The 19,356-nt window shown below is 39.8% G+C and overlaps 2 protein-coding genes across 2 annotated transcripts; both read right to left on the bottom strand.

Moving 5' to 3' along the window:
* Nucleotides 1-194: 194 nt before the first annotated feature.
* Nucleotides 195-13,609, bottom strand: slc22a15 (solute carrier family 22 member 15). The gene is made up of 13 exons (XM_034682142.1): nt 13,423-13,609; nt 11,788-11,937; nt 11,556-11,688; nt 9,035-9,199; nt 8,785-8,914; nt 7,928-7,988; nt 7,000-7,166; nt 6,126-6,266; nt 5,495-5,580; nt 3,858-3,960; nt 3,704-3,776; nt 2,614-2,772; nt 195-2,495 (listed from the first exon to the last, which is right to left on the bottom strand). The coding sequence occupies exons 1-13, from the start codon at nt 13,504-13,506 to the stop codon at nt 2,469-2,471; spliced, it is 1,479 nt and encodes a 492-aa protein (XP_034538033.1). The 5' UTR covers nt 13,507-13,609; the 3' UTR covers nt 195-2,468.
* Nucleotides 13,610-15,523: 1,914 nt separating this feature from the next.
* On the bottom strand, nt 15,524-17,538 carry LOC117811763 (SLAM family member 5-like). Its single transcript, XM_034682226.1, has one exon. It carries the CDS (start codon nt 17,393-17,395, stop codon nt 16,535-16,537), a length of 861 nt encoding a protein of 286 aa, XP_034538117.1. The 5' UTR covers nt 17,396-17,538; the 3' UTR covers nt 15,524-16,534.
* Nucleotides 17,539-19,356: the final 1,818 nt, after the last annotated feature.

Genomic DNA, 19,356 nt, shown 5'->3' with positions numbered 1-19,356 from the left:
TCAAACAGCCTGAATACGCCACTGTGCCCCAGTGAAAGTTGTGTATGGTTTTAAAAGTGCTTGAAATGGCTGACATTAAGATCTTTTTAAAACTAACTCCAATATAAATATTAAGCTTATTTAACAGTAAAACCGTTTGTTTTGCATTTGAGTGAGTGTCATCATGGATAACAAAATGACCTCTTCAAACTGGATTCATGGTGTTCTGAAAATTTTACTGCTCCTCACATAAACAGACCATTGAACATTTTAAGAACCATACCCATGTACATGCAGTGTAGCTTACATGATCCCTACTGTTGTTGTAAGATTGTAGACACAGTACAAAATGAAGGCATTGAAGACATCTCAGGCCACATTTTTTAATGATATTTTTTCATATTTGAAATTACATCTCAATTATATCTTACAATATATGTGAAAAAATCTTTACTTAATAGCTGAAGGCACAGGAGGCAGTGTTTTCTTACAGAGTATAAACAAATATACAAAAAACTTTTATCAGCACCTTTTGCTGTATGGTACACAATTATATAAATGTATGATTTGAAGTGAAGATGGAGTTGTCATTTCATCCATCTGCACTGAATTTTAGTTATGAACAAAAAAACATGATGTGAATCAATGATAATGAAGCATACATCCCACAGGCTGAGATGAAATGCAAGGATTGTATTTACCAAATGTGACCCAGAAGCTACAAATATGTCCAGATTTGCTTCACAGTAGAGTAGTTATTTCCTGGCGGACACTCTAGCTGCAAGATTTTAACTCAAATGAAGCTTAAAAGATTTTTAAAAATATATATTTTACATTCTTTTGTTGTTATTTATCCAGCTAATTTGTGATGTTTATTGTCGAGTTAATTTTTATCTAAATTAGAGTTCCAAGTGCTGGGGTTTTTGATCAGCTTGGACATGTAAAGCTTTTGTCCACTGTTTCAACCTCTTTGAGAGGCATGCCGGAGTTTAAGGGTGCTAGGGGTCTTCAGGATTTTACAGTATTGATCTGTAAAAGCTGTGTCAAAAGTTCTACTTTGTAAACAACTTGTCTCTAGACAATCTTACACTAATATGTTGGCTTGACATAAACATCTTCATGAGTTTTAACCCACCACTCCCTGAAAATTCTGTCTCTGCCTCAAAGGTCCCATGACGGGAAAGTTTCCTTTTTTCTGTCAATGAACCGTTCAGGAAAAGTGAACTCTGCTCTTTCAGTTCTGAAGCTGTTCATTAATCAAACTGAAAAAGAAAACATGAGGGAATCAGTCTGTGAAACCGTCTTTCTTTAAATGAAAGAGAAAACGTGCAGGACGGACTCTTCATGCTGCACGATTACGTTTCACTGCAAGAACAAACAAATGTCCTCACAAATGACTCAGAGTTTAAACTCCTTCACCACATCATGTCAAATGTATCAGCAGATTAAGGTATGTGTAGTTTGTGTCACCTCTTTGAGCATTGACCTTTAAAGTGTAACACAAACAAACCAAAGCCAGACACACAAAACCTCAGCCTTCACGCGTCTCAGGTTTCATCTGTAGAGTACACTCCCACTGTTGGCTTGACATAGAGACGTTTGCAGGCAAGTGTTTTATGTGTGTCTGAAGTCATCACACTCATTAAAAAAAATTCAACAAGTGAGGTTTTTGAGTCGGCTTATAAACGCAGGAAGTGGCAGCTCATCTCACACCTCCAAACATGTCAGAAAAACCCTGAGGTTTGTAGTTAAACCACTTTGTAAACGTGAGTTCTGGTTTTAATCACCAGGTCTGCTTGTTTGGGAGGAGGAGACATTACACATGATTTGGCATCTTGCAAGAAAAGAGTGATCCTCCAATACTGAAGGGTAATTTAGTGGCTTGTTTAGTAAAGTTCACAGCCTGCTAAGCTACATCTCACTGTGTCTGCTTCTGAACGGATGATTCCAATGGTTGATTCAGGGGTACGGCCCCCACTATTAAGAACATTTATTAAATACCTATTGCCTATAATGCCTGATTGATTGCTTTTGGACACTTGTCAGTAAATGTGTGATGTATATGCTACCTTTCTGTCTCCATGTGGGACGCTCTGGAGTCGTAGTCAAATGATTTCATAGCACTTTGGCCAGCAGCAAACTTCATTGTTAGACTACACAGTCTCTCTGGAATGTAAGGCATGAATCTGTCCTGTTGTATCTGTGCTCTCTGTCTCCACACAAAGGCGCAAGCACTGTATTCAGAAATGTGTTTTAAAAAAGGCAGCAGATCAGCTGTTTTTCTTCTCTGTAAAACTAAACACGAGAGAAACAGTCAAGTCAGACACGCCCTTCCTTGTATTCACAGAAAGAGCGTTGGTCCCCGTCACAGCCCTCCCCCCCTTGGAAAAGGGATGTTGATTGGACCCACTGCTGAATTAAAGGTACAGTTCACCAGTTTGAGGCAGCAGTTCCAATAGGAATGAGATGCACATGTGTACGAGTTGGCTTCATTTTTCATCCTCGCACAAAAGAGCCTTAAAACAAAAGGAAGTAAAAACATGATCAACGTAAAGAAGAACAATGACATGCAGAAGGTAAATCAGGACTGAAAATGGAGGATGTGTGGCCCTGAATCAGAACAGTGTTTGTCACCTTGCTCTCCAGCACCCGGCTGTATGTCGGGTTGCTGAGCTCCTCCAGCGTCTCTGCTGCAGGTGTGTTCAGGGTCTCAGGCAGCAGAAGGCCCAGGCAGCCTGCTGACAGACCGCTCAGACAGAACACAGTGAAGGGCATGGAGGTGTGGAAAGCCCTCTACAACACACGCACACACATACAAATGTTGCTTTACAGGTGAACAAAACTCCAGCTCATGCAAAGTAGTTTTCTCTAGACACTTCTTTCAGCATTCATTTATCAACTTTGTATGTGAAACTCCTCCTGATTCTTCAATAAGCTGAAAAGTAAGTCAACTATAATCTGTGATTTAACTAAAGGATCATACGCCAATGAGTTTGGAGGTGCACAAAGAAACTCTGTTGCACAACTGACCTGCATGGATATAGACTCTACACTCCCTCCTGACAGGAGGTTCAGGGGATAGAGAAATAGCTCCTGGAAAAAGCCCTCTCATTGTCTTCCCCCTGTGATAAGAAATGCTTGTCTGCAAACCTCCCCCGCCCTCCTGAGCTAAATGACCTTGGTTCTTGATAGGTTTGTTTGTTGCAATCTCTATTTGATAATGCAGGGATTTTTTGAGCAACACATTTCCTGTACCTTTGTGAAACAATCCTTTTATCGACAAGTACTAACCTGATGTTTCTGAACCCATCTCCACAGAAACAGGAGCTCATGTGCAAATGAGGCCTTTAAAGTGTGGCTATGTGCATGAATAAGAAAATACTAGAGTTTTTGGTTCTTTTTGTGAGTTTTGTCAACATGCTCTATTTGTTTTTACAGTATCCTACAAAAATCTGCGTTTCATTTACAAGACAACATTTACAGAGAGGTCACAAATGAAAGAACACCAATCAATCTGTTAGCACAGATTCTGCTTGGCTATGAGAACTGTCCTTTAGTGCTCACGCTCACATATTTAGTCAATCTCTGAGCAAACTAAATTGTCATTATGCCTTTGTCCTGCAGCACACTTTAAGTTAGTGAAATAATAATAATGAGCCTTCACACAAGACAAAGTAAGAAAAGGTGTGAGCTCTTGTTTAACTCCACATCAGAAGACTCTTACCATGGAGGGAACAAACGGTGCAAGGATCCCCCCGACCCTGCACGACATAGAGCACACGCCCAATCCTGCGTTTCTGCAACACACACCAAAACTATATAACTATAAGGAACACTCAGAGCACACTTTCAGTTGATGTCATTTTTGGTTGCCTCACCTGATTACTGTCGGGTAGAGTTCAGAGGTGTAGACGTAGGCAATGTTGAAAGCTGCACTGACCATCAGCTTTCCCAACAGAGCCAACATTGTCACGCTCAGCGCTGACAAACAAACAGAACAAACACCTTTATTTTACTCTGTCATCAAAGTAACAGAAAGTTCAGGTTAAAGCAGAACATTGATCTCTGCTGTGAACAACTTGCATTCAAACATGTAGAGATGCCACAGCAGTAATGGCAGCTTGTTTACTTCCCATAGTTTGCTGTATTGATCCCAAACATTGAGGATTCTACCTGTCATAGCTGTGCTTTGTTCACTTGGTTCACTTTAATGTGAAATTATTCATTCAAAATTCAACGTGGATTATTTCTCCTGCTTTATGCTAACCTTTCAGTATATCATATTTACTCTTGGGTAGGAGGCTGAGGTCCATTTCTTATTTCTTCTTTTATTTTATTATATTTTTATTTGAGTTGAAGATCAATTCAAACAATATATTCCCAATATATACAAAAGAAAACAAAGATGACAAACAGACTTACAACACGCAAAGAAAGCACAACAGTCCACTTGTAGCAGAGAACCAAGGGAGTTACTGAACAGCTGTAGACCTTTACCTGAAATCTGTCCTATGTGGGTTAATAAACTCAATCCATCCTTTCCAACATTTATCAAACACATCACTCTTGAGCCTCAATGTAAACGTTTGTTTTTACATTACAAAAATGTCATGAATCACATTAAAACAATCTATTAATGCAGGTGAAACCTGACATAACCACTGTTTTGGGCTTTTTCGCTGACCACCATCATTACTCTAAACATATAAACTTGAGAAGATGAGGTGGCATTTTACCCAGATACAAGATTTGAAAACATGTTTGACTTCCATTCATTTTTTATCTCTGAAGAATCCCAAAACACATGATAGTGATTTGCTCTCTGCGTCCCACACCTCCTCCAGCAGGCTGTCGGCCCCCTGTATGTTTTAGTGCAGGTGTTATAAAAGAACCTAACCATGTTTTTCAAATTTTAATCTCTCCATGATAGTGAGTAAGTTGACTTCCATTGCTAAGCATTGAAATTCTCCCACTTCTCCATTGATGTTATATAGTTACCCTCACGCTCCCAGTTCTCTTTAAAGAAGGGTGTACTCACTCCTCTTCATTCCTAAAGGCCTTCGTACAGCTTAGAGATAGTGTTGAGACTTGGCCCTTTTATATCAAACTTCTTGCTGGATGAAGATCTAAGACCAAAACATTACTGTTAAATGTATTTTTTGCGACTTAGTCAGTAGGCTGGACTTTGCATTTTTGACAAGCTCAGAATCCTGAAATGTTAAACTGATAATGTAAGATTATTATTCAGCATTGCATAACCGTAACTTGATGCTGTTGAAGCCTTTAAAATGTCACTTTTGTGATTTGATGAGGTGATAAACCACTAGCCACATATGTCCTCACAGTCATACTGTAACATAAAAGGTTTGAGGACATCCTGCTCACACTGTAGTTTTGCACTGTGAGAGAGAAAGACTCAGGACATCTAGTTCACTGGAAGTTTGGCCATCACATTTCACATTTAAAACCCACTACTGTGGTCAAAGATGTTTTCAAGTTGGCATCAGAGTCTCACCTGCACTTTCAGGGATGAACATGGTGCAGAGGCAGGCAGAGCCGGCCAGACACAGGAAACTGGCCATGCTTTTCCTCCTCCCTGCCCTGTGGAACAACACACAGAACAGTTGTAGTGTTTTTAGGTCAAACAAAGAAGCAGAGGTGACAAAATGGGACTAACACAGCTACAAAAAAACACTTAAGAGGTCAAACACTGAGGTATACCGAGGTATGAAGCCTATGTCATTCTAACATCATCTGTCAAGAATCCTCCACCCACCATACAAATGAAGAAGTTATTTATTTAAATTTAAAACCCACACCCATCCTGCATTAGTGTCACTCAGTAGACAGATGAGAGCAGCCTAACATCACGTCATGTTGTCTGAACCATGATCTCATTTAGATGAAAACAAAGCGCTTTGAGCATGACGCCAGCATACAAGAAATCCCTCAGCACCACGCCTTAAAGCTTCTGTGTTGCATTATGTTTTCCAACACTGAAAAAAAAAAAACATTTTTTTTTACTCCTGAGGACTAGTGATGCTTAAAGAGGAGTGGTGTGGCTTCAGGCCACCTGCACAGAGAATGAAAGTGGTCAACAGGTGCTGCGTCTCTTCTGGTTTAGTATATTTGGTTGTGTGTCTCACCAGTGTTTGTTGATGAAGTATATGCAGAGGGGGTAGGCGGGCAGCTCCACCAGGCCGTACATGGCTACATTCATATACCGGCTACCAGATGTCTCACTGGCTCCCATAGTCAGACCGTAGTACACCAGACTGCACGCATACCTGCACCACACACATACAAACACAGGCATGAAGAGCAGGTAGGAGGGATATGACTTCAAAGTTAGGGTGGAAACATTATCCTTAGTCGTTTTGTCATGTTGGTATATTCTTTGATTTAGTAAGAACATGAATCTGCAGCTCACAAAGCTGTTCTGTGATATATCACTCAGATTTCTTTGCGTCTCTGCACATCCTGCACTGTTTTCCCTGCAGAGGAGCCTGTTTACTGTAAACTCTGTCCTCAAAAGGGATATAATGGCTATTTGAATCTGAACTAAAACAGATAACCTAATGTTCTTATCTAAAAGGCAAAGGCCTGTACTAAAACATTCAGTTCCTCAGCCTGCACAAGCAAAATGTTAAGACGTGTGAGCTCACCTAAGAGCTGCGTTAAACATGAACATTAGTAACGAATGCTACTGCAGCCATTACGCAGCTCTGAAGACGTCACACCCCACCTTAGCAAACCACAAACCCACCCTTTCTCAGCTGACATTTTCCCTCTATAAACTGCTGTAAGTCACAGAGGCAGTAAAAATAACAGTGGTGTGTTAGTATTAGCATAGATAATTCAAGTTCAGCAGTAGTTCTATTTACAGCACAGAGACAGAAAGCGTCATACAGAAGCAGAAGTACTGAAGCTGAAGTATTTTAAGGTCTGAGTTTGTGGCAACCGCAGAATTCAAATCACAAACCGTGTTTCCTCTGGTCTCAGCTGTGGCGGTGAACTCACCAGACATACATGAGCACAATGGTCCTCATGCGGAGGACAGGATGAATGACCAGCTGCATGATGCCGGTGCCCCTGTTGTCATGTTTACCAGGTGTAGTGGTGGCGACACGTTGTAGCATCAGGTTAGGGACAGCTTTGCCATTTTGTTGCGCCATGTAGCGCAGAACCTGGAAGGATAAGATTCTGAAATGTTCACAGGTGACACAGACTGCTTCAATCAAATCATCTGAATGTTACAGGCACGTGTTTCTTTTCATACTTAGTCAATCATACATAACCGTCCCTAACTGAAGTTGTTAGGAATGTAGAAGCCAAAATGATATGTCTGTATTTGTCATGGACTGGCACATTACATTGTTCCTGACACCTTAGTTTATTACCACAGCAGCTAATGCAGAGAGATGGGTAATGTTACATCAACACAATCTCTTCAATCAGCTGTTGTCTGACATCGATACAGCCTTTGTGATGGACTGACAACTTTAGCAGGCTGCTGGTGTAGCCAGAAGTTAGCAATGAATGACATATGGGCAAGACCTCTGTTGAACAAATTTACTACCCGACTGGAAACTTGAGAAGTGAGTGTTGAGTTGATGTTGAGAAACAATATCTAAGAGCGGATTGTTAGCTGTGCTTGCTCTGCTTATGGGCATTAATTTCAGCTAAATCCTCATTCATTTCATTTCCTGTGCACAGTCAACGCCTTCTCAAATACTAGTAGACGATACTACATGTACTATGAAACGAAAAGCAGAACACTTTAAATTCTACAATCTGGATTCTGCATTTTATGCATATTCTGTCAATGAAAATCGATTCAAACAAATGTGATGGGATCATTTTCAATGCTGAATTTTAGAGATCTGATTTGAAACAAAGTGGAACACTCCTTGAACACCTCTTCAGTCCTAATGATACGTGTATTTACCTCTTCTGCTTGCTGGGTCTGACCCTGACAGTACAGCCAACGAGGAGACTCTGGGAGCGGTCTGAAAAAAACAAGACCAGAGAAGAGATCACAGGACAGAACAAGTGCATACGTTTTTTTATACTCTTATACAATACTGAATTTGAACGAGATGCAACACTTCTGCTTTTAATGATGCCAGTGTTACAGAGCGATCCAGTGCTGCAGCGTTGGTAGCCTAGCGCCTAACGCCTTGTTTAGACGTACTTGTGTGGATGGGAAGTCAAATCAAAACTGCAAAACTCCTCCCCTCTGTGATATTTCTGTCTGGAATCTGCTGTTGAAGGATTTTGCGAGACTGTGTGACCGTGTACTAAGTTAGCTAACAGGCTGCGAACTTGCTAACAGACCGTTTCCCTCATTTCAGATACCAATGTCGATTGAAAAGTGAGTTTGTGATTATAAATAACTTTTTTAACAAGTTTTGACACCTCAGGATTCTGAGTATCGTTATTCCACTGATATATAGTTATAGGTTATATACAGGCAGATTGTCTCTATCATTTTGAAATGACATACAGACGGATTTATCAGTTAGAAGACAAAATGAGCCTCTCTTCTGCAGCCACATGTAGCTTCTGTGCTTTCTATCCAGCTTTGCATTTAAAACAAGAGGTATCATCCAGTTATTTACAGATCTACGGACACATGTAAGTGGAAACAAGGCGTTAATATTTCCTGATCCAACATAGAACCTGTTAAAGGATTTATCCTGAAAAAGAAATGCATGTAAAAGCTCTCTGTAGGTCTTGTTTGTTTTTCTCTAGGCTTTAATATGGAACAGGAAGTGACTCTTCTCTCTCTCTGTTCCAACTCACAAAGTCAGCATAAAGAACAGGACGCCGAATGAGTTGGCTGCTGTGGCCAAGCTCCTCCATGGCTGGATGAAGTACCCCAGAGCTCCAAACAGAGCGATGCCGATGGCAAAAGACATGCTGGCCAACGTCCCTGAGGAAAAAACGGAATTTTAACAGCAGAGTTTAACTGCCACAATCAAAACCTTTAGTCATTTAAAAGACATGTACTCATATAAACTGATGTTACAGGAATATTTTGGTGTTTTCTTACCAGTCATGGCCCAGTATGACTTGCCCACATACTCCTGAGTGAGAACGAAGCACACCAGGCCGATGCCGCCATTCATCAGCCCCACCAGGAGACGGGACACAGCAAAGACTTCATAGCTGGGTGCGAAGGCGGTCAAATAACCAAAGATCACCTCAAAAAACAGACCTGGATGACAGACAGGGACACAGAAAGGGAGAAACAGATGAGGACAATAACAGCAGACTAAATTATTTGATAGTAAATTTAACGGCTCCAAATGCATCTGGAAGTTCAGTACTGACAGAGTCAACCGGTCGGGACTGAGCTACAGTCTGTCAGGAAATTTAAAGAATGTTTACTCCACTAATGAATGTCACTGAGCAGCTCAGCCTCACCCTCTTCAGCTCATCTTTTAGAGTGCTTTGAAATGATTGCATGTACTGAGCTGGTCTTATACCTGGAGCTGAGATTCAGATTTCAGCTGTTTTCAGGGTTAGTTTGTATTTAATGCTTCTTCTTTTTTTCCTTCTCTCTGCACGCAGTGTGAAGATTAGCTGGACTCAGCTGCTAAATGTGCGTATGATACCCACATATGAAGCTTTAAGACTGGCATGAGGATAACATTACAGCACTGTGCAGTCAATATAGCATTAAGTCTGATAAGTGTTGACTTTTAAAGCTACACAAGAGGCTATTGTTTCATATAACAAAGGATATAAGTGACTATTTGTTACGTTAGTGGTGGAAACCCACAGAGTTCAATCCACCTCTGCTGCTCTACTTAGCTTTTAAACTCATGTTGATCGGAGTTTCAGTTTGCTGACACATTTACTGCAGCAGAGGCCTCTTTCATAGAACAAGTGTTGATTAATATACATGTTCTTAGAACGTAGCTTTCAGGAAGGAACCAACCTATCCTGATTTCTGCATATCCAAACTCAAAGTATCACCAGAGTCTGATAGAAACATAAAACCAGTGCTCTCTTCTATCCCTCTCCATTCCCCCTGTTCTCTGTTCCTGTCTGAACATGTTCACCTCCCTGCATGAAACTCACCTGTCTCACTCTAAAGAGGGGTTAACAGGACTCTTGAGCGTGCATGCACACAGAAATGGAATTAATATAATTTGTCGAGGCAGATAATGAATGAGTTAGTTTAAGTGGTGCATGTGTCAGTATTTAAGGTCATACGGGGTTATTGGCGGTCATTTCTATTTAAGATAGGAACCTTTGTTGCGTGGTCAGGTGTTCTGCCCAGAGAGGTAACAGGTGTGTGGCTGTTTGTTGACGAAATGTTGTGTATTGGGAACTTTTGGAGCTCATCTCATCGAAAGTAAACAGACCAAGAGTACAACTTGCAAATATGACTAGGACTTTCATTCATTAAGCAGGGTAATTTACAACGCATCAAATAGGTAATCCAGGTGCAGCGCCTCAGTGACTTATAGCTTTGGCTTGACCTCTACATAATTAATACGGAAAATACGGCATTGAAAGCTGTGAGGAGCTAATATTTCATGTTGATTTTAATGGCCCCGGGGAGCAAAAGCAGTACAAATCATTGGTCTGGCATGTGGGAAAGAAATATGCATCTTCTTTTTATTACTTTCTTTTTTCAGACACAAATGGGTGCAGGATAAATACCAAGGATGCAATTAGGTTAATAGCTTTCATATAGCTATTCATAAACTTTGGTATAAAGGTCATAAAAAGCTTAGTAGTAGTAATGATGTGTTTTCTGCATAGACTGTATAAATAATGGACGTAGTATCCGTGGCATCACCCATCTGTTTCTGAAGCGCTGTTTTGAGGCCAATCATCTGCGGGTAATTGCAGTGTTATGAAAAAATGGACCCCCTGTACAGTGTCTGCCGAATGGGAAATGAGCTATCTAGACTACAGTCGTCTTTTGAACCAGACTGTAAACATGTTTATTTCTGCTGTAAAGATCGGCTTTTTTGAATTGCCGTGGTTTCTTGTACTTCTGGGGCCAGCCTCAAGTGGACCCTCAAGAAACTGCAGTTTTCAACACTTCAGCATTGGCTTCAATTCTCACGTCCTGAGGTTGCTGATTGGTTTTCATACACATTAGCCAACAGCAAGATACAGTATTTTAGTAGCAGAACTAAAATAAAAGTCACATAATAAGACAGTGTTTTTACAGTGACAGAATGATAAATAAAATTGACCTATTACATACACAGCTTGGAGGAAGATGACAAATTCAGGTATTGTGAGTCCTTCAAAATGACATAATTCTCTCTTCTGAAGAATTGACCAGGCTTGCCCCATGTCACTGTCCCTTTAAGCTTTTATTCTTCTTAACTCTATTCTCTGCTTTCATCTCTTTGCTGATCCTGCCCTGTCTGTGGGTGTGTACGGTTCAAAGAAAAACCTCAACCTGCATCTTTTGACACTGCAAACACAATAACTATGTGGCTCAATTGCTTTCTTCGGAAAATCTTACATCTCTAACCTAAACATGCTCACAACTGATTTTTCATGGATTGCTACACAAACTGGTGGTCTGTAGTTTTCCTCACCTGACAAGTACACAGGTCTTCTTCCGATCTTGTCTGAGAGCGGCCCAAAGAAGATGTTCCCTACCAGAAGCCCGACGAAGAACAGCGATCCAGCTAGACTGACCTTGTAGGCCTGCTGCTTGATGAGAAACCACTGTGGAACACAGAGGTAGGAAACCACTTAAGCTTTATTTGTGAATCTTGTGATACAAGAAAGCTCACAGACATACTGTATGAACCTTTGCTCCCTCACCTCAGTCACTATAGAGTCAATGTCCTCTGTGAAAGTGATGCGCTGGATGAGCTCCGGCTGACTGGAGGAGGTCTCGTCCTGCTGCTCAACGCGGTACTGTGGCGTGGATCCGACCAAGACAATGAGCATGGACTGAGAGGCCATATACACCTGAAACACACAAATCACTCCAACTATTAGACAGTTCTACTGGAAAAATGGCAAACGGCATAACCATCATCACCACTGCAACTACTAGTCTGGTCTAAAAACCTATAAAACAAAGATCATTTATGAAGAAAGATGATCTGACACTGGACATCTGGACAAGCTAAATTTCGTTCTGGAAAAGCCTACAGTGTCTAACATCTGAACCCTTTATAACTTGGTTGGCTAAATTGGGGCGGAACCGGAGGGTTGCCGGTTCAAGTCCCAGTATGAATGAGGTTTGACAAGTGGACGGGTGGCTGGAGAGGTGCTGGTCCATTTGCCTGGGCACTGTCGAGGTGCACTTAAGTTAGGCACTGAAACCCCAACTGCTCGGGTGGCGCTGATTCATGGCAGCTTCCTCACTCTGACATCTCTCTTTGTTGCATGTCCATAGCATGTTTGTGCATGATTGTATATATATATATATATCAAAACTATGTGTGTGTAGCATGATCAAAAAAAGAACATGACTGATAGTTAGTTTACCTTTACCTTTAAATATAACAAACATCTGATCCACAGGCTTCTATAGAGACCTGTGTCCCTGCATGGCCCCAAGGTGAGGGTGTTTGCATGATAGGGTTTAATTGACTTGTCATTACTGAACAAGCTGTACAACATGGAAAACAAACATGGAGGATGAGAAGCTCTGATGTGGTTTGTACTGCAGTTCCATGAGAAAAGTTAATCGGCATACTCACCATTTATTTAAAAAATACATAAAGAAAGAAGGCTTAAAAGAAATTTAAAAAATAATAACAATAATAATGTTAAAATGATATCATAGGATCTTATTCTAATAAATGTGAAGTTTGCTTCACATTTAGCCGTGAGAGGCGCTTTACTTACATTCATTTGTTTTAGGTGATCTACTGAATAAACCAGACATTACCTATGATTAAACATTTCTTAAAGTGGCCATTTTCATAAATTCGTATTTTTTTAACCTGTTTGTTACCCTCTGCTTCAGATTAGTCTTAAATATTATCGACTTTGTTCGCGTTCAAAGGTTCAAGTAAGGTTGATGTTACATGCAAGTTAAATAAAAGCGATGAAAGATTGGCTTCATGTGGCAGATGAGTGTGTAAACAAGCTTTGCGTGCTGTCCTGGACTCAACATTGGCTCGCTTGGTTGTTAAAATACCAGAGCTCAATCTCCATTATTCAGTGGATGAAAAGACCAACCTCTCAGTTTTTGAGGAAGTCTGGTAAAACGCCGAGACTGCAATCACAGTTCAGCTTCTCTCTGAGTTAGCGGTGGACGTATTTGTTTGCTTATCTCTGCTTCGTACACTTGAGTTCCTCCACAGACAGATTTTTAAAAGCGACTCCAGAAGAGCCACGTCGGGCTACTCTTCACGTTTCCCGGGTCGACTCGCTGACAGCCACAACACCACCGGGGTCGTTGCACTCAGAGTAAAAACACACATTCACGCTTTAACACACCTGAGTCAGAAGAAGGATAGCCACTGCCCGCTTCTGGTAGGGTCCAAACTCTCCGACAACTTTAAGTGCTTCTTCAAAATCCATCCCAGGTGGGGCGGACAGACTGGTCTCTGGTTTAGCATCGCCACCAGAGAGAGAAAAGCTGCACGAGTATTCAGCCCTCACTTCCGGGTTCAGCTCTACGTCATTGTTGTTGATATCGAGAAATAAGGACAAGACCCGGACAAGACCAACAACTGATACTGACTGGCAGCGGGCTTGGTTATTACCTTAAGTTCTGTGTATCAAATAAGATTAAAGAAATACAGATCAAAGTTTTGCACGACATGTATCCATATAATGTATTCCAAATTCTTAGATATTAATCAGAAGTGTACTTTTTGTAATGATGAAACAGAATCAATACAGCACCTATTTTATAATTGTACATAGTCCACCACTTTCTGGTCCCAAATAACAGGATATTTGTTGAGCAAAACTACATATAATCTTATTAATATAATCTAAGGTCCAAAAAAGTAGATCACATCACTCCAGTTCTTATATCCCTACACTGGCTTCCTGTCTGTCAGAGAATAGACTTTAAAATCCTCCTGATGGTTTATAAAGCACTGAATGGTTTAGGCCCAAAATACATTGCTGATCTGCTGCTACTGTATGAACCATCTCGACCTCTGAGGTCATCAGGTACTGGTCTGCTTTCAGTCCCTAGAGTCAGAACGAAACATGGAGAAGCAGCTTTAAGTCATTATGCACCACATTGCTGGAACAAACTCCCTGAAAGCTGTAGGTCCGCTCCAACTCTCACCTCTTTTAAATCAAAGACTAAGACCTTTTTATTTCCCATGACCTTCCAATCTTAGCTTATTTTACCTTGCTTTAAATGCAATTTTTAAATTGACTTGTAATATATTTCTAATTTTCCTTTTCTTTTCTGTTTTATTATATTTGTCATTTAATTGTACTCTTTTGTGCTTGTCTGAATGTTTCCAATGTTTTTAATGTTTTAATGTAAAGCACATTGAGTTGCCCTCGTGTATGAAATGCGCTCTATACAAATAAAGTTGCTTTGCCTTGCCTTGCCTAATATTGATTGGAGGTCTGTTCTAACGTATTTCAAATATATTACAAACGACATAGAATTCATCACAAATGTATCGGTACTACATGGTAAATTTCATCTTCACAAATGTAAATTGAAAAAGTGCACCCCCTATTTCCCTGTTTATATACAAGAACTAAAACTATACTTTAAAACCCTTGAATTGATTGATAGAAAAAAAAAGTAAAATAACAGTAGACCTTTTTAATGAGTTTCTTGGAGAGGATTGTCATCTTAGCATCTGAAATATTGCATATATTTTTATTTATATATTAACATGAATTATAGGTCCCAATCCATGTTTTTGATTTAATTTTTCTCCTTGCCTCTTTTATTTATTAGGGTATTTGGATTTGTTTGATCACATGTCTTAAGTGTTTGTATGTGGGCACATTTCTTAGTTCCTGTTAAAAGATGAGCTGCTGCGTTTTGAACTAATTGAAGACGGCCGATTGATTTCTGACTGAGACATGTGTACAGGGAATTACAATAATCGATACAGGAGGATATAAAAGCGTGAATGAATTCTTAAGATCTTGTTACAGACTTAAAATGGCAAGTACAAAGTGGTGCTGTTGCAAACAACAAGAGTCTTACCATTACTGTCCAAGAAATGCAGTCCTGAATCAGCAGCCTCCCTCCGGGTCTGTCAACACATGCTGGGCCATGCCACGCCTCTGGACACACTCCTGCTCAGAGATGATTCCTGACTTCTCATTTTTTTAACACGAAATGTTAAATTCTTCTAGATTTGTACTGAATATAGTGTTATGTGTCCAAAGTAATACTGCAGAAAACAGAAGTGTTGCCATTTTAAAAAGAAATGCCTGTAAAAGGAGACCTGTTTTTCTTTCACAGGGGAAATCTGACATCTTGAAATGTGAATGGTCAGGAAAACCCCTAATACTGATCCATTCAATAAGGAAATCAAACAGTTTTAAAAGATTAAAGGAACTGACTAACACGAAAGCCATCAGAACTCAGACCATCCACAAAAGCTTTGAAACACCTGTCGTTTATTTAAGTTTACATTTAGCCCTTTTCATTCTTCATGCTTGAAATGTTATCATCCATACTAAATTGTTAAACTAAACTAAGCATTTAAAAAAATTGTACAACTCTACAGTTTAAGTGGCGATTAATGCAGATTTATTTCATTAAGCACACTGTAGAATAACACAGACATAGACAGGTACACACACTGCAAGCTTTAAAAAATGTGCTAAAACAATAACTTAAAAATGATGCCATCAATTTATAGGATTTAAGAGCAGGCTGAACAAAGGGTAAAAATAAAGCAATATTAGTGAAAGCAAAAATTCATCTCAGACATTAAATTAGACAAAGTGTGGATACAGAGATTGAAATGCAAAATTATCCAGACCTTATCTTTGTTCATTGCTAACATAGATTGTCTAAATGATGTGAGATCAGTTCTTAACTTGCAGCCGAGATATCAAGTCCAGTTTTTTCTCTTTAACATGTAGTCTCCAAGTATGCAATCTTGCGGTCTACCCAGATAAACAAGGATCAACAGTTAACTTAAGCAAAATGGTTTAAGAGCTAGGCAATCATTTTCTATTTCACTTTTAATTTTTTATTTTCATGAAAGCAAACCAAATTGTTACAATAATACTGTAAATTCAAAGTCTGACATGAAGCTGAACTGACTGAACAGGGTGGTTAAAGTGGTTTATTTGCATTCTGCTGTTTAACAGGCATGCATCCTTCCATTTATAGTTCAGGTCTACTCTCAAACCCATATCAACTAGCTCTTGTAGCTAAGGCTGTGCATACAAGGTTGTTTTTAAAACAATACAATCATTTTTCTCTTTTTTTTGCTGCAAGTAACAGTCAAAGGTGAAAATGTCTCCAACTTAAGACATGTTTTCCCAACATGTGTTTGGAGCCATACAAGTCTGAGGACAACGCAGCAGAAAACAGATGTGAAGCTGTTTCCAGGAGATAAGTGTTCCTCATGTTCAGGCACTTTCTGGGGCCTCTGTCCGTCTACTCCCCTGTGGTATAACTGAGTGCTACATGCTCAGAGCTCTCACCTCCATCATATGGAGACGCTTTGTTTCCATTGTCAGTTTTAGAAACGTTTTCATCTGGTGTTTTCGACATAAATGACATGATCTTCTCCCGTTTAAACCACGCAAGTACCCCCAAGGCAACCGCAATTATGACAGGAATCGAAATACCGATAATCAACTCAATGGATGGTGGAGTTATTGGTATGTAGAAGGGGTTGTCTTTGGGTTCACTTTTCCTCTCACTGACTGGGTTCTTCATCTTACAGGTGTATGTTTTCACACCGGTGCTCCCAGTCTTGGTGATTGTTATGTTCTTCCCCTTCTCCAGCCACGTCCCGCCTTCCTCCAGCCATTCGTAGGTGATAGGTTCAGCCTCTTTGGTGTCTCCGTCTCCCTCTATATCACAGGAAAGCGCACAACTGTCCAAATCAGCGTGACAAGACAGTGGCGATGGCCACACAATTGGCTTGGGCACTTCCTTGATGGCTTTACCAATGAAGCGCTGAGGATGGACCTTGTTGTTGATTTCGACAGTGAACTCCCCCTCGTCGGCCATTCTCAAATTCTTCATCACCAAACTCCCAGATTGTATGTCCAGGGTTGTGCGGTCCTTGAACCTGCCGTAATAATCTAACGGGACCGTTTTCTCGATCCATTCAGCCACTAGATCTCCTTTAAGTTTCCACAAGATGTTGGTGATGCGGTCATTGAAGGTAGGGCTCAGCGTGAGCTCACCGTCAACCTTAAAGTATGCTGTTATCTCTTCAGCCGAAGAAAAGCCCGACACCGTCAACAGCAGCACTGCCAGGAAGCCAAAAACAGTCTGTTTCTCCATGTCGGCAATTCAGATCAGATCTGTAAGGATAAAGACCTTCATAACAGCAAAAAGACGACTGTTAGCTCGACGAACCGCGCTCATGCGAACACACCCTTCGTTGTCGCTGACAGTGAGTCAAAGCAGTGGGAGGGGAAACAACCACACGGAACACTTTAAGTTGTCTTGTTAGTGCCTGATTAAAATACAAATGATTTTACGATTGACTAAAAAAAATTAGCCTAATATATACACTTTTAAATCCCTCATTTGTAGAACTACTATCTAAAAACTGTAATCCAAATATTTTATCTTGACGAAAAATTGTACATATATTTTTTGTGTTACGGCGTCCATGTTAGTCGGCTAGATCAACTGTTGCCAACTACCAGTGAAAAGTTCCCTTAGCAAGACAAGTTCCTTTATGAACGCTATCCTAATGGACGATAGCCTGACGTTAAACACTTGACATTTGTTTAAATATTGGTGTTTAGGTTTTGTAGTATGATAATCATAAGAATACGCGGTACGTTATTGGTTTTGTCAGTTATTTCCGGAATCTTCTGTTAGCACCATGCTAAGCACGAGATCGAGATATGCCCACTGAAACCGATTTGATTGGGGAGACATTTTTTATCATTGCACCAGTAGAAACCGAAAGTAATGTTGGGCTGCTTTGCCTCTTCCGAGTTACGTACTTTGTGAATTGTACGTTTTAAATGTAATCGCTTTCTAACCTGCGTTTTAAAAAATTAATATATTTAAAATAAAGCACTAAAAAGACATTCATCACATTAAGCTGATACAACTTGATGTATTTATTTTTACTTAGGGAGCATTCTAATATAAAGTCTTTATTTCTTTGTTTATTTTGTATGTTATCCTGAGAAAACAAACTTGGTTTCTTGTTAAGGCAGTTTATTTGTCTTCAAGGAAAAAGGGCAGATTTTTAAGTATGGTCAGCTAAAATAAAAATACTTTTGTATCAATGAGATCACAAAGTTATAGAAAAACCAAATAAATATTTGGTTTCTGTAAAGGCACCTGACGTAGCCTGTCAGAACCTAAATGATTCATAACTCAACTCAACAGTGCCAGGGTAGTTTGGTGTGTTGATTGAAAGTGACCAATACGCTCTAACAAGTAGTGTCAGTTTAAATCAGCTACAATTGTCAAAATGACAGCTAGGCGCTCCGTTAAACACGAGAAAGCATAATCAACAGGTTGATTATCTCCTGATCTAAAGCAAACAATACTAAAAATAATGAACAAAAGTCTAGACCAGGGGTGTCCAAACTTTTTTCAAAGAGGGCCACATATGATGTCAGAATACCTCAGGGCCAGTGGCTCCTACCGCGACTTAGGAATCCTAAAAGTTATATATGAAATCTCTATTTAATAACAATTATTTTAAATGTTTTCTCAATAAAACAGCAACTATGTAGTCCCCAGTTCTCCAAAAGCCACGTAAACATTAGTAAAGTTTATCTTCTTCTGGGGGAAAATGTTTTTCATTATGGTCGGGCAATGTGGGAAAAATATTGTATCATTATTTTTCTATGGCAGGATCACGATCTGGATTTCATCACGCTTCTTTTTCAACTTGTTTTTAAGACTTTTCTGACCCGCATACAACATTTTAAGAACGAAATAATTATTTTCCTGCGTTCTGAACAATTTTTCTGCACCAAATTTTTCCCTTTTCTATACGATTTCCTCATTTTGATTTTGTCTTGTGTCCTCTTTTGTGTCTTCTGAACTTTTAGTGTTCATCAAGAACATTTTCACATCATGATAAAACATTAATTTGAAAACCTGTCAACTTTAAGAGTTCTTGTGTTTCTTCTTTATTGCCATCTTGCAGAATTCCCTGTGCTTTGGCTTTAGACAGGTAGTCCATATGAAGCTTTTTGAGACATTTCAGAATTGACTTTAGTTTTGTTTGTGCACTTGAAAGAAACTGCAAATGCACAGATGATTCA

This window comes from Notolabrus celidotus, chromosome 4 (genome assembly GCF_009762535.1).
Source record: "Notolabrus celidotus isolate fNotCel1 chromosome 4, fNotCel1.pri, whole genome shotgun sequence".
NCBI classification, from domain to species: domain Eukaryota; kingdom Metazoa; phylum Chordata; class Actinopteri; order Labriformes; family Labridae; genus Notolabrus; species Notolabrus celidotus.
The sequence above is the reverse complement of the archived record's forward strand: the minus strand, read 5'-3'. Positions and strand labels throughout refer to the sequence as shown.